Genomic DNA, 14,181 nt, shown 5'->3' on the forward strand with positions numbered 1-14,181 from the left:
AGATACCACCTAAGGAGGAGATTTGCACTAAGCTTTTGATGAAAACATGGAACCTGGATGGTAAATTAGCTCTGTTTCTAGATCTGTTTGCCTTATCTGTCCCTTGTCTCCTCAGAAAGCAGGCTCCCTCTTTGCTAACCCACTGCTAGCTACTGACCCCAGCCACTGCTTTGATGAACAGATCTTCCCAAGCACCGGTGCTAGATATAGGATGTGTGGTGGTCATATCATAAAAATTGTGAGATTATGTCAATAGTGAATCCATGCCTACACCCATGCAGGAACATCTGGAAAGTGTCAGTGTTACCAGTGTGAAACTCAAATACTAAATACAGAGGAACAAGAGAGGAGGGAGACTCCACAAGTAATGTCTGTACTTTAGAATAAATTTTTACTAAAATGTTGTTATTGGTTTTTTAACAAAAAGTTTACATCAAGTGAGTTTTTTGAAACTAAAAAACCTGCCATGGAATTTTATCTCTGAGGCTGGCAAAGAACTATTAATATTTACTTTTCAAAATTTTGCATAAAGCAGCACTACAGTTTAACCTGACAGTTTTCTGAGAGCTGAGATTCCTTCCCTATGCTTCAGCAAAAAGTTGAAATGAGGTGGACTAATAGAGGATTGTATAAACATAATGCCACCATGGCATCCTCTGCCCTATAATTTCAAAACAAAATCCTATTTTAATCCTGTACTTGAAAGGCCAAATAACCAAGAGTGTAAACATGAACTAGCATCTTCTAATAACATACTTTCACAATCTCGAGCTCCCCATGAACAAAGGGAGATGAAAACCTATTCTCACCTCAATTTTAACCACAGTTTTGCAGCAACCCAGATCTTAGTATGGGTAAGTGTCTGCCCTCCTCTCCCTGCTCAGCTTAGCAATGCCCTGGTTAGCCAGGCCAAAAGGCAGCCTAAGGTCATGGATATGTCACACTCACAACAAAAGTTTTAACCACAGTTAGACCCTAACTTTCAGTGAAAATTCAGTTCTCATCCCCAGAACTACTTTGGTATTTGTGGCACAAAAGTGAGCACCTACATGGTGCTGTGATTAAAGTGAGAAACTACTTTGGGATTTGGCAGTTTTCAGCACAGCACTGAGCACCTGCACACTGCAGTGATTAAGGTTAATCTTAGATCAACCACTTCTAGATGAAGACAATCCTGAAGCACAAGTATTGTGGAGCCCACTCCTTGACACAGCTCAGAACTGGATTACTCAGATGTCCTAAACTTTCAAGGCAGACCAAGTCAGAGCACGTGTGGATCCCCAGCTTGAAATAAGTAGCCCCTGTGAAGATACATACTGTAAGTAAAACAACATGTACTTATGTACTTGCCACAGGCAACAATTTCAGCATTGCAGAAGTGCTGGTTCCTGCAATTATCCTAGCAGCAGTGGGTAAGAACAGCTGCCAAACCGGAAATCTTCCACGCCACTGTATGAGAAATCTTCCCTGATATGGGAATAGCCACAAAACCTGCCATTTCAACAGTCTAGGAAGCAAAATGAAGCAGGGGCTACTTAGGCTTCTGCCATTAGGAGGTCACTGTAAGCAGAGAGAACCTGCTTTCTCTTAGTCAAAATGAGCCCACAAATGGAAAAGCAACTGCATCGGTCAAAGTCACAGTGTGCAGGAGACACAGTCACATCCAAGAAAGCTTGTACAGGGACCTGGTTACAATCTCTTCTGCCACCCAAATAAAGCCTGGATGTTCTGTGTATGGCTTTGACACTGACATGGCAATGAACCACCCTGTAAACAACCAGGCAGGGATACTTAGGATAAAGAGGATGGATCCAGCTAGAGACCAGCCAACACGAGAGCCAGCTCTATGCCTCCATCTACCACTGCAAGGTCTGAACAACCCAGCTGCACCTTTCACTGAAGTTTAAAGTTCTCATTTTAGCACTACCCTTATCAGATAAACACAGGTAGCTTTAGGAAGATGCCCTTGGGAAGTCAAAATGAGAAGGCCAAATGGTCTCTGTCACAAATGTCAAAGGATTCCTCTTTCATGACTTCTTCCAATCTTCCTTAGAAGTGGATCCATTTTAGCATCCATAGCATCCATCAATAATGAACTCTACCAAGCAACTACCTACTGCAGGTGGCTACAGTCACCTTTTGTTCATTTTATGTCCTCCAAATTCTTGTACTGGAAGGGACAGTGAACAGTGGAGCTCTGCCCCTTCTTTACTTGCAAGTCGTTTCCATTCTAGTTGTCCCTTTTTCCAGAGACAACAGTCCTAGTTTATTCAATCATTCCTTATATTAAATTAATCCAGACTTATGACCATTCTTGTTACTCACCTCTGAATCTTTTCCAGTTTTTTCCGAATCTTTCCTGAGATTTTGGAAGGAGAAGAACCAGAACTATACATAATATACACATTTACACAACAATCTATTAATGGCCTCTATTTTCCTCTGTTTGGCTTCCCTTATAATTTCTAGTATTTAATTTGCTTTATTTAATTACTGAGGCCTGGCACTAATATTTTTAGCTCAATCATCCAACTGATGTTTTGGTTCCTACTGGTTTTCAGAAGCAGACTTTCCTGCTCTTGAGAAATATAGAGGCAAGAAACCAACTACATGATTTCGTAGGAAATTTGTGAAAAGCTGCAGCAGTACCTGCTTCACCAACAGGCTTCATCGCCTTATGAAACAGACAATAGGAAAGGAAAAGTAAGATCAATAAATTGCTGTGTTTGGAACACTGAGCAATTTTAGGCAGTTTAAATGCAATAAATCAAAGTTCAGTAGCTTGAGGAAAAATCTAGTGCTTGGGAGAAGGTCATACAAACCTGACAACCTCAGGCAGGAAAAACCCACAACCCAGACAGGTCAGAGGGAGACAAGCATACCCTTGACAGAGTAAAAGTAGAAGGGCAGGAAGCAGGAGGCATCCTTCAAAGCCTTGAATGATGAAACTTCTGACCCTGTAAGGCTGGAAGAAAATAATATAATACTTCAAAGAAGAACCAATTATGACAGCAATGGGAGCTGAGGTTATCTCACAGCATCACTATTGGTATCCCCACAATGCACTGCCTGTGATGTCTAAAAATGCTTGTGATGCACCCCAACTTCTAAGCCCTGTGACCATCAGTTGCTGATAACCTTTTACTCCCCCCCTTAGCTCTATCTAAAGAGTGCACAAAATGGAGCTGGCAGCAGGACAGTCTTTCAACAATAAACAATTATTGAAATGCCTTCACCAGCCAGATTACTATCTTCTATGTGTGTTTCAGAAGCTCATAAAGCACCAGGGAAATGGAGAAAAAGTCTGACATGTCTATGTGTCAGTGGAATATAATGTTTGGAGCAGCAACTGCAGAAATGCAGGACTGTGTAATCCTGACTGGTGCTCTCCATGGGTGAGGGAAAGCAGGAAAGCCTCTGCCTTCCTGGCCAAGGCTGCCAGTCTGGGGGCTGCAGCCAGAGAGGTGGTAACACCCCTCAGCAAACCACTGCTGATCGTCACTGACTGCAGGTGTCCCAGCAAAAGGACTAAGAACTGCTCTGTTGAGGTGCCAGGCTGCTTCATGTGATACTCTGAAGTGTAAACCCCACCTCATTGTACAGACATCCCCCAGACCCATGAGTAAAAGCTGTCTGGATGAATGAGCAATAAGTACAGGCAGCCATAGGAGCACCCAGCACAACGTGACTAAGATCTTGTTGGAGCCTCCGGATGCCACTGGAATACAAATAAAAAAGAGGAACCCATGAGTAATCAGCACTGCTGAAAAGAGGATCCCTGGCAGCTGGGGCTGTTTCTGTAACACTGTGCATGCACCCTTTTGCAAAAATATCACAGGTGCATTCACCTATGAGAAAATCAACAGGAAGAAATCCTGCTTGCTGCCACTCACTCTTCAAGGCAAGAGGGGCTCAGGAAGGAGTACCAAACCTGAGTAGGAGGCTGGAGGAGAGGATTTAAGAGAGAAGACAGTAATAGTTTTTAGCTTTTACAATGTAATATTGATCTCCTGTCTACAGCAATGGCTAAGCCTTCTTGAAGCTGACACAAAGGAGGATAAAGAGCTACATGTCCATGGAGCACAGGAGATGGCATTCAAGTCCTGTGTCTCACTTCTGACCCAAGGACTAGAAAAACTTCATGTCTTTATCCCGGCCCAGCACATCTGGGAGCTACACCACAGCTCAAACAGGGCACACAGCCCACATCTCACAGGAGGAAGAGTTAAACACTTCCAAGCAAGGTTGAGCAGCACCTAAGGAAAGAATGCAAAAGCCAGAGACTGGGAATATGTAACACTAGGCAAGGAGGGGAACTTAATGATACACCAGGATTAGAAAAAATGGCTAATAGAGGAGATAGAATAGACTATCTTGGAAGAACCTTGAGGGCAGGAAAGGAGTTGAACTGAGGATCCATCTCTTGAGAAATAATAAAACTCTCATTGGCTGGAACAGTTCAATGCAGACTGCCCTGACACAACTAAATAAACAGTACACAGAGCCACTGATGAGAAGGCTGATCTTTTTCATCTCAGAATTCAGCAGATTAGATACAGCTGGAGTTTTCCCACTTGGCTTCCCTCCAAACAGCCATACACACCTTGTTTGATAGTTATCACAAACCATATTTCAGAGAGGGTGGACAGCAAAAATTTCCTGGAGTTTATCTGGCTGCATCCTTAAGGAGATTGTTACCAGATAATCATAATCTTTTGCACAGCATTAGGAAAGTACACAAAGGATCACCTTCTGTCACCCCTGACAAACTACATCTGGGTTATGGGAAGGGAAATACTAACAGGAATTCTGAAAATAATCTCACCTCAACCTCCCCATCATGATATCACCAAGTGAAAATCTCCTTCCAATCACTGGCCAGGACTTCAAGGTAAACAGCCACATCAGGACCATGGCATCACCTGCAGTCCTGGAGGAGTTCAGCTTTCACTGTCTCCAAAAGAGCAAAGCCTGTAGGCACAACTATGGCCCCAAAGTCTGGATTCATAATGCAGATATGACATACTGCTCTAGAACAGATAGATAATTCCAAAGTGCTCAAGTCTAGTGATTCCTAGTGAACAGTTATGTGAAGTGCTTTTATAAACAGCTGGACATAATAGATTTTAAAGTATCACCTTACTCAAAAGCAACTTGAAAATCATCAGCCTGGGGTTCCAGCTTTGTTATTGCAGGTACCTTCATAAAGACCTGCCTACTTCAGTTACCTGGTTTTAAAACTGCAGCTGAAGCCTGAGAGTCAAGTTGTGTGCTTTCCTCCTTTTGCAGGACCATCCACAGCAAAGCAAATATTCTGCCAGCCATGTCAGCCTTCGTGAGATTTCTGTCTCATGCCTTCAACACCAGAAGTATCACATGGTCTTCAGAAGATTTATGTAACTAAAGGTGACCATTTTTAGCAGGACTAAGAGAAAGACATAAAAATTTCCAGCACAAGTGGGCGACAGCTCTACCATGTGCAGAGATGTTACTTCTTACTTGGGTGAGATGAACTTGTAAGGCACAGGGACTGAATTCAAAGTGTGCAGACCACCTGGGGAAATGCAATCACAGCTGCTTCTCAAGCAAGAATGAGCTCTAATCACCCCAACACCAGGTCAGGAAGAGGCTGTCCCAGAGTAAGAAAGTATTACATGGTGGCCAACTTATAAAAGTTCTGTATCCCTAACACTAAGCCAGACACTGAAGGAAGAACAACTGGGGACCTTCAACTAAAATATACTTTACAAAATGTTAAATGGCAGATATGTAACAAAACTGTGTGACATTCATACTTTCACTGCTATGCCTCGAGTCCATTTTACAGAAACCTGTCAAATGCAATCAGACTTGTTTATTCTGCATTTAAATAGGACCTGAGGCAGTCTGGTTTCAAAAAAGACAGAAAAGGCACATATTGTCCCTGGCAGTTGCTTAGCTTTTACAACAAAGGCAATGCCTTGTTCATTCTTTATTCCAAATAAAAATTATTTCAATGCTCTGTTGCATTAGAATCTAGAGAATATTTATGCTTGCTGCCTCAGCACAGGTAGAAAAAGAATTAAAATGTAAATTAAAGGAAGAAATATAGAAACAAAGTGCCATTAACACACAACTCACTGCTCCCACCCCCCCACAATCAGGTGATTCATACAGAGCATCCTCCAAATCTCACGTAAGCCACTGTTAATGGATTAAGTGGCAGTGTCCCTTCTGGCTTCAGTTTATAAATTCTTATCTGCTTAAGGTTGCTCCAGAAAGACTTCCAGCTGACAGCATGATTCTTAAAGAGACAAATCCTCCCTGGCAGTTTACAATTGCATACCAACAACCACAGCATTGCGTGTGCCTTCATGTTTGCACTGATAGAGGATGATGGTTCACTGCTTAGGATTCAGCATGCCCCTCCTTTCCAGTCTGATTTGAAGCACCACCATTGCTTGGGCTGAGTTTCTCACTGACTTTGTCTGTGACATAGCAATGAGCACTCCTAACATCTCCTTGCATGGCCATGATAAAACCACCCTCAGTTCACACAACCTCTGCAAATCACCCAAGTACAGACAAAGGGGGCAGAGAGATTCAGCAGAAGAATAATGCAAGTATCAGAAAATCCTTCCCCATAACAACCAGTTGCCCAGCTCATCATTAACCATTTCCACTCCTCTAGATCATGCCAAAGAAGTATCCAAAAGCCCAGCAAAAAATGAGGGTGAATAGCAGCATTCCTATTTTCCATGCTGGTGGCTGCAAATTCTGCAACACATAGAGGAAGCTGCAACAAGTAATAATCTGAAATGGCTGTTAGAGCAGCACCTTCCCTCATTCCCTGCTTACAGAGAGATGTGTGACATCCTCTACCCCCACTGGCGAGTGTCTTTGGCTGTGAAAATGACCTTAGAGAAGAGGTACCCAGGTAGTGCTGAACACACACAGCGTGTGTGTACTGCTGCCTGAGCAGACTGTATTCCTGAACGATGGGCTATTTTCTGCTACCACCCTCCCAATTTACAGCAAAAGGGGTAAAAAAGAGCAGAGACAGAGGAGACCTTTGGCAGGCTCTCCTGCCCACATTACCCAAGTGACCCCCATCCCATTTGGTGCCAATAGTTCCCCAGCAGTTCAGAAAAGGGATGGCATCCTTTTGAGGAACAGAATAGCCACATCAGCGAGACAAGGAACCCCAAATACTCCCTGCCCTCCTCCAAACAGGACTGACAGTCCCATGCACACACACATTCATGGAGCTCTCAGAAGAGACGCCAAAGCAAAGCCTTCATTCACCAATAAGCACTCGGGGACTCTTGGTGCTCTTACTCCCCCAAATCGTTGTCCTTTGCTTTCCTAGATAAGGAAAGAGCCTTGCACCCATCAGCCGCCCATAGGGCAGTGCTGGGGAAGAAGTGACAGTGCTGCGAGCAGGGCAGGGGGCTCACACCGCGAGAGGCTCGGGGTGCCGGGCACGGAGCATCCTACCCCGGGGAGCACAGCCTGCCCCAGGGTGTCCGGGGTGCCTGTCCCAGGGTGTCCGGGATACCTGCCCCCGCGTGTCCGGGGTGCCTGTCCCAGGGTGTCCGGGATGCCTGCCCCAGGGTGTCCGGGATACCTGCCCCCGGGTGTACGGGGTGCCTGCCCGGCGTGGGTGCTCAGGGTGCTCTGTGTCCCAGGGGTCTAACCCCACTCTGGGCTCCCTGCGGTACCCGGGATTTGTGTCCTGCCGGGTGCCCATCCGATCCCGGGGTGTCCAGAGCATCCATCCCGCTCCGGGCTGCATCGGGTGCCCGCCTGGAGGGGGATGCTCGGGGTGCCGGGGGTGCCGAGCGAGCCGTACCTTTGAGGCGGTGGTGGCGGGCGCGGTGCAGGCGGCCCTGGCCGCCGCGGGGCAGCGCGGGGATGCTGGAGAAGCGGCTCCCCATGGCGGCATCCGAGCCGGGCCGGGCCGGGCGGCACCGCGCGAGGTCTCTGTCCCCGGGGCTGTGGCGGCTCGGAGGGCGCCGAGAACCGCGATGCCGCCTGCCGGGCCCCCCGCCCCGCTCGGCTCGGCTCGGCTCGGCTCGGCTCGGCTCGGCTCCGCTCGGCTCGGCTCCGCTCGGCTCCGCCCGGCTCGGCTCCGCTCCGCTCGGCTCCGCTCGGCTCGGCTCCGCCCGGCTCGGCTCGGCTCGGCTCAGCTCGGCGGGGAGGGGCGGCGGCACCGCGGCCCCCCCGCCGCGCCCGTCGCCATGGAGACACAGCTGTTCCGCCGGGGGCCGCCCCGCCCCGCCCAGATGTGCCACCTCTGGCGCGACAGGTGGGGGGGACACGCGGGGCCCCCGCCGACCCCCGCCCCAGCACAAGGGAGCCCAGGACCACCAACCCCGAGGGGCAGACGCGGGGTCAGGGACATTGTTCCCTTCCCTTGCCAACCCGGGACTTGCCTCGCACCTGCTGGCCCTCAACCCGCTTCCCCAGCCGCCTTCTTCCAGACAGGAAATTTGGGCCAAGCCCGGAGTCCAGGCGCTCCAAAGAAGCTGCATCATGCATGGACGCTCACCCAGGCAGACCGGCTGTGGTGGGATGCAGCTGTCCTAAAGCAACTAGGATTCTCATGGATACAAACATGTCAGAGCCACGCTCTGGCGAAGATGGGCAAGCAGCTCCTTGCACAGTCGTAGGGCAAGTGGACGAGTAGGCAGCTGGGCTGAGGGGCAAGCAGGTCTCATTTGTAAACATGAACTCTGTATTTCCAGCCAGCTGTGAGCCCAAAAAGAAACAAATGATGCTGAGATGAGATCAGTTGATTAGGGTGCTAACACCAAGGTTGTGGGTTCAATCCCTGCATGGGCCATTCACTCAAGAATTGGACTTGGTGACCTTTGTGGGTCCCTTTTGACTCAGAATATTCTGTGATTTGTGGCACAAGACTGGAATGGCCCTTAGAGGGGCAATTCCACCTCCTCATCGTACAATACCTTCCATCCTGTTGAACCTAATTGTCTCCAACCAAAAAAAAAAAAAAAAAAAAAAAAAAAAAAAAAAAAAAACAACAAACCTGTTCTTTCTCCATTTCTTTTCTCTAATCTCTCTCTCTGCCTGTCCTTGAATTGCAAAAGATCTTGAGCAAGGACTGTCACTTTTCTGGGAAGTTTCATGTTTAATGTGGCAGAAAGAGGTGTCAATGTAAGGCAAATTATAATGGAAAGAAGCATCTTTCCATTGTATAAAAGAGATCTTGAAAAAGGAACGGCACCAGTTTTGGACTGGAGGCATAGGGAACATCCATGTAAGCACAGGAAAGATTTCTGTGCAGTCATCCATTAAATGACAGGCACTCACACATGTGAGAGCAGGCTGCTAACTGTGCCTTGTGTGATAGCTCACACGAGGGGAACCTGTTCCCAGAAGGACCATGTGCTTTCTGGGAAATTCTACCAGGATTCTGCCAAATCCACCATGAGCTTTAGACACCAGGCACCACTTTAACCTTGGTGCCATAGTGAGAGTATTAAACTGTGCCCCACATGGCTGGTGGGGTTTGTGCTCAACCACCTCCCCTTTCAACCTGGATAACCAAGGTGAAGCCCAGTTCCATCAGCGAAAAGAGGAAGCCTTACAGACCTGCTTTAGCAACATGTTCAGCTACCATGAGGGATGGGCTTTGCTTTGCCTGGCACAGCAGCCTGCAGCTGACACCTGGGGACAAATGCAAAACAGCACCAGGGGTTGTTGTGATTGTACCTTGGTTCACTTTATCAAAGAGCCTTTGAATTTTTTCCTTTTATTGGTTGGAGAAGGAGAAGGAGGGGCTGCTTGCTGTCCTTGCCAACTTATGTCAGCTCTTCCTGCAAAAAATGTTGAGCAGGGTGAGAAATATGCTCTGTGATCACAGGGGCCCTTGATAGACAAAACAGGATCACACTGATTCTGGGTTTTTGCCTTTTCCTGTGCTTTAGCAACAGGGAGCATTGAAACAGCTTGCTAAAACTGCAGGGCTTTCACACCAGCAAGTCAGGACTTTCCTTGTGTGTTAGTGTTATCAATTGAATTGGCTAATTAGAGACATGCAATTCCTCAGTACCAGCCCTGCCAGGCAGTGGGGACCTGGTGCAGAGCAGGATGAGTTTACAGTGACCTAAAACTCCTCTCCACTTTCTGAATTTGTGCATGGGCACCTGATTTCCAATTTGTAATTTGTGCTTAGAAGTCAATGGAGACAACGCAGCCACTCCATTAATTTCACCTGGAGTTAGTATCAGCTAGCACTGTGACTGTAACTATGGGCAAGCACAAGGAGAAGGCTCTGCACAGCCACATCTGCTCATGGAACAGAAGTCACCAAACCACCCATCAATTCTCCACCCAGGAGCTGGGTGCAAGGGTGAGCTGCAGCTGCTCAGCTCAGGCATGTGAGAAACACCACAGAGACAGGATGTGGAGGAGGATTTGTAGAGGCTGGAGGGGAGGATCTAGTGCTGGATGATGAGGCAGATAACCAGCTGCTGGGCTGGGTGCACAGGGGTGCTTTCAGACTGCAAAGGGGGCAAGGTCAGATCAGTGCACTGGCATCAGAACTTCAACAGACATGGAAGAAAAGGACACACCTATCCATGAAATCTGGAGATTTGCATACTGCAGGGAGAAAAGATCCTCTGGAAGATATTCATTGCATCTAATTGTTGAGCTAATCCCTAATTTGTGTATTTTAAAGTGCCTGAATGAAACAGGCCTTCTTGATGTGGCATGCATCATACAAAAATCAAATACCCTGCAGCCACTACATCAGGAAGGTTTAGCCCATTGCTGTCACCTTGGAAACTTATGAAAACTAGATGTAAGAGTCAGATGAGACAGAAGCAAATTTGGCCTTGTGAGTTAAAATAGGACAGGATGACAAGAGACCACTCTCAGTCACAGGTGAGCAACTGTGTTTGTGTCTAACAGGACAACAGATTTCACAGCAGCAACCAGAAGAGTATGTGAAGATAGAGATAATATGTTAAAGTGAAGAAGGGAAAAAAGATCTGCAGATATAAAGCCTCTTAAGATGCTTAGTCTCAGACAGCAGTCCAAAAAAGCCATCATGACAAGTGATCATCCAATTTCATGCTTTTTCCCTGAAAAAACTAAATCCCATGTCACCTCTTATTTAAGAAACGTAGATACTTGTTTTATATGAGCGGGACAGGAAAGAAGTGTCCATCTTCTGTGACGTACTGACTGTACAGTGTGCAGACTGGGGAAAATGCTTTGTGCAGACATCTTGATGCTTTAGATTAATTCTGTTTATTTTCTGACCTTTACATTTGCAGTTCTCCCATTCATCAGCAATGGATTCACTTGAGAGTGTGATAACAAGAGGAAGCTTTTGCATATTTTAGCAGCCATTTTGCAGAGTGCTACTTCAATATTTGTTATGAGCTGTGCTCAAAGACAATCATATGAAGACAAAGAACCAAAAAAACAGGGGAGAACAAACAGGTGGTTGGAAAATATTAATTTCTTCCACATGCACTGCTTACATTTTTTGAGCTCTGACATGAAAGCACAATTATACTCTTGCAATGCCTCTGTGAGGAGGGTTTAAGTACCTTTTAATTCAAGTCTATTGTGCCCCTCATACTGGGAAACTGAGTGAAGCCTGTTGAGCCCCAAGTGTATTTCAGAGCAACCCCAAGTCTGCTTCCTCCCACAGCAGAAAGCTTCAGGGGGACATTTGTGCCACATCCTGTGGCCCAAATCTCACCACTAAGCTGGGGCTTACTAGAAAGGCCAGTACTGAGCAGAGGATATTTCCAGGGGAATCAGCTCCTCCCTATTTAAAGGGTCCTTTGATCTACAAGAGAAATCTAACAGGAATTTAGCACAACTAATAGTCAAGTCTTTGATCTTCCCTTTGGAGTTTCACTGGCTGTCAAACAGCCTGAACCCCTACTTCCAGCAATAGGAGCCAGAGATTTCTCCCTGGCACTTTACAGTGAGTTTGCCACCTTCACAGATTGACCAGTGTTGCAGGGTTTTTGTTGCTATTCACTTAACTCTTGGGAAATTTCTCCCTTGAAACTTTTTCTTAGACAATGGACCTTCCTTTTAGTCTCACCTTCATATCTCTGTCAAGATGGTGGGTATTGCTACAGAGGTGGCAGGCAGCCCATTGTAGCAGAACACAGACTCTGAGGGATACTTGCCTTCTAAAAAAGATCCTACATTCTTTCCAGATCTGAATGGCTGTAAGTTAAAGGAGGGATATATCAAGACTTTGATGACAGATGCCAGTGTCAATCTCATATCCTATTTCTGCATCAAAATATTTGCTCTTAATTGAATTTACTGTGCAAATTAACAGTGGAGGTGCCCAGATTTCTAAAGGGGTCATTGCAAGCCAACTTTACATTATGCTGAGAAGTCAGCATGCTTGAGGAATATTGGGAAAAAAACCAAATATTTACTAAATGTGATGAGTTAGAGAAAGGAGAAGTGTATTCAGGATGTTAAGGATGTTAGTCTGAACCTCTAAATGTGTTTGACATCCTCAGTACCTTAAATGGTGGATTAGATTATCAAAGACACCCAACAGCTTTGGTGTATTTGGTCAGAATTTCCTTTCTCCATGTGGTTCCAGGATAACAGTGTATCTTCACAGGTTCCAAAGACTACAAGCTCCAAATAAACTTAAAGGAATAAGAAAAGTCTTGGCTTTGATTTCCCGGTCTTCCACAGTCTGCAGAGCCTGCACACAGCCAGCACCACCACACAGAGTGACACAAGCAGTATGAAAGAGCCCCCCAAGATGGTCTTCCCACATCTGACTCAGCCTTAAACTGGCCACAGAAACAGGATGTGTTCAGATGTGTCCTCCTGACGAGCTCTCATCCAAGTCAGTCAGGCCCTCTGTAGTCCCTGGAGCTGAGCACCACCCTCAGGGGTCCCAGAAAGGCTGAGACTGCTCATTCATTCCCTCCTGGTCCACACAGGGCCTTCCAGCCTGACTGAAGGGAAATTGGCTGAATCTCAAAAAGATGACCTGGAAACTGCAGCAAAAGCTCTCTCTACTCGTTCTACAGAGCCCTGCTGGTGGCACTGGATCTGTAGCCTGCTGGTAGCATCTGAAGTCAACATTTCTCTTTGCTCCTTGATGCAAATAGTGGAAGCCAGCCAGCACAAACTCAGAAATGTCAAGTTTGCTATCATAAATCTCCACTGACTCTCAATTTAAAGAGCATCATGATGAGGAGCACTTCCCACCAGGAGAATGTCATGAACTGCTGCATTCAGCATATCAGCCACAACTCTTTCCTTTTCCAAGGATACAATCTAGTCCCAGCAGTGAGGATTAACCCCTCCAGACAAATATTAGCCTTAATTTTGGTTTAACAGCCAGGATCAGCTAGAATGAGTATCAAAACTGTTCTGCTGAAATGCTCAAATAAACCAGAGAGGAACAGGAGAGAGCACAAGTCCCCAGCAGCACTTATTTGAATAATCTTGCTGACAGATCTGTTCTTTTCTCAGAATTTCCAGTCTGTATAACAGATCACAATATGAAATCAGGTACTGTCACTGGGCTCTGATAAATGGGGATGCAAGGACTAAATATTCCCTTTCCATATGAATAAATACTCCGATTCAAACAGCACCACTCGCATTGTTCACGCTGTCACCAAAATCCTGCAGGCAGCTTCACAGCTTAGTAACTGAGCAGCACCCATCATTATTCACTTCATGAGCAGATACAGTTTTCAGCTCTCGTTTACTGACAACATGTTCCTGACATTATAATCTCTTCTAAAAGCTTCTGCATGAGTTATAGCTACTGCATTCAAAAGGAAATTTTGCATCTCTGCCTCTGAATTACTGACAATATTTTCAATGTCTCTGAGACATTTAGGGAACAAATTTCCCCTTAATTTTAAGACTGAAAACAAAGGAAAAGCTATTACACTATTAGGCTAATTTTTGCAATACTCTAATGACTGTCAGTTAAAATCCTACAACTTCCAGTCTGAATTTGCTGAGTTGCAAGTTCCATGTCAGTGGAGTTTCTTAGATACTTTTGTGTTTGATCCAAAAGGCAAAGCAGATACTTATGAATTGTAGTTCCATCATTCCTCCTTCTTCTGCACAAATGGAACAGGTCAAGACCCTAATTACAGCCTTGCTAGAAGTTAAGGCTAATTGCCAAAGTTTTTGCTTTTATTCTTTTTTCCT

General features: G+C 45.9%; 1 protein-coding gene across 1 annotated transcript in view; it reads right to left on the reverse strand.

The window, feature by feature from the left end:
• NEURL1 (neuralized E3 ubiquitin protein ligase 1) overlaps positions 1 to 7,977 on the reverse strand; it is a 141,277-nt gene extending 133,300 nt beyond the window's left edge. The window contains exon 1 of the mRNA XM_059477062.1: positions 7,832 to 7,977. Within this exon, the coding sequence (XP_059333045.1) occupies positions 7,832 to 7,916 (85 nt within the window). The 5' untranslated portion in view covers positions 7,917 to 7,977. The remainder of the gene's footprint in view (positions 1 to 7,831) is intronic.
• Between the last annotated feature and the right edge of the window lie 6,204 nt (positions 7,978 to 14,181).

The sequence above is a fragment of the Ammospiza nelsoni genome, chromosome 8 (assembly GCF_027579445.1).
Source record: "Ammospiza nelsoni isolate bAmmNel1 chromosome 8, bAmmNel1.pri, whole genome shotgun sequence".
NCBI lineage: Eukaryota > Metazoa > Chordata > Aves > Passeriformes > Passerellidae > Ammospiza > Ammospiza nelsoni.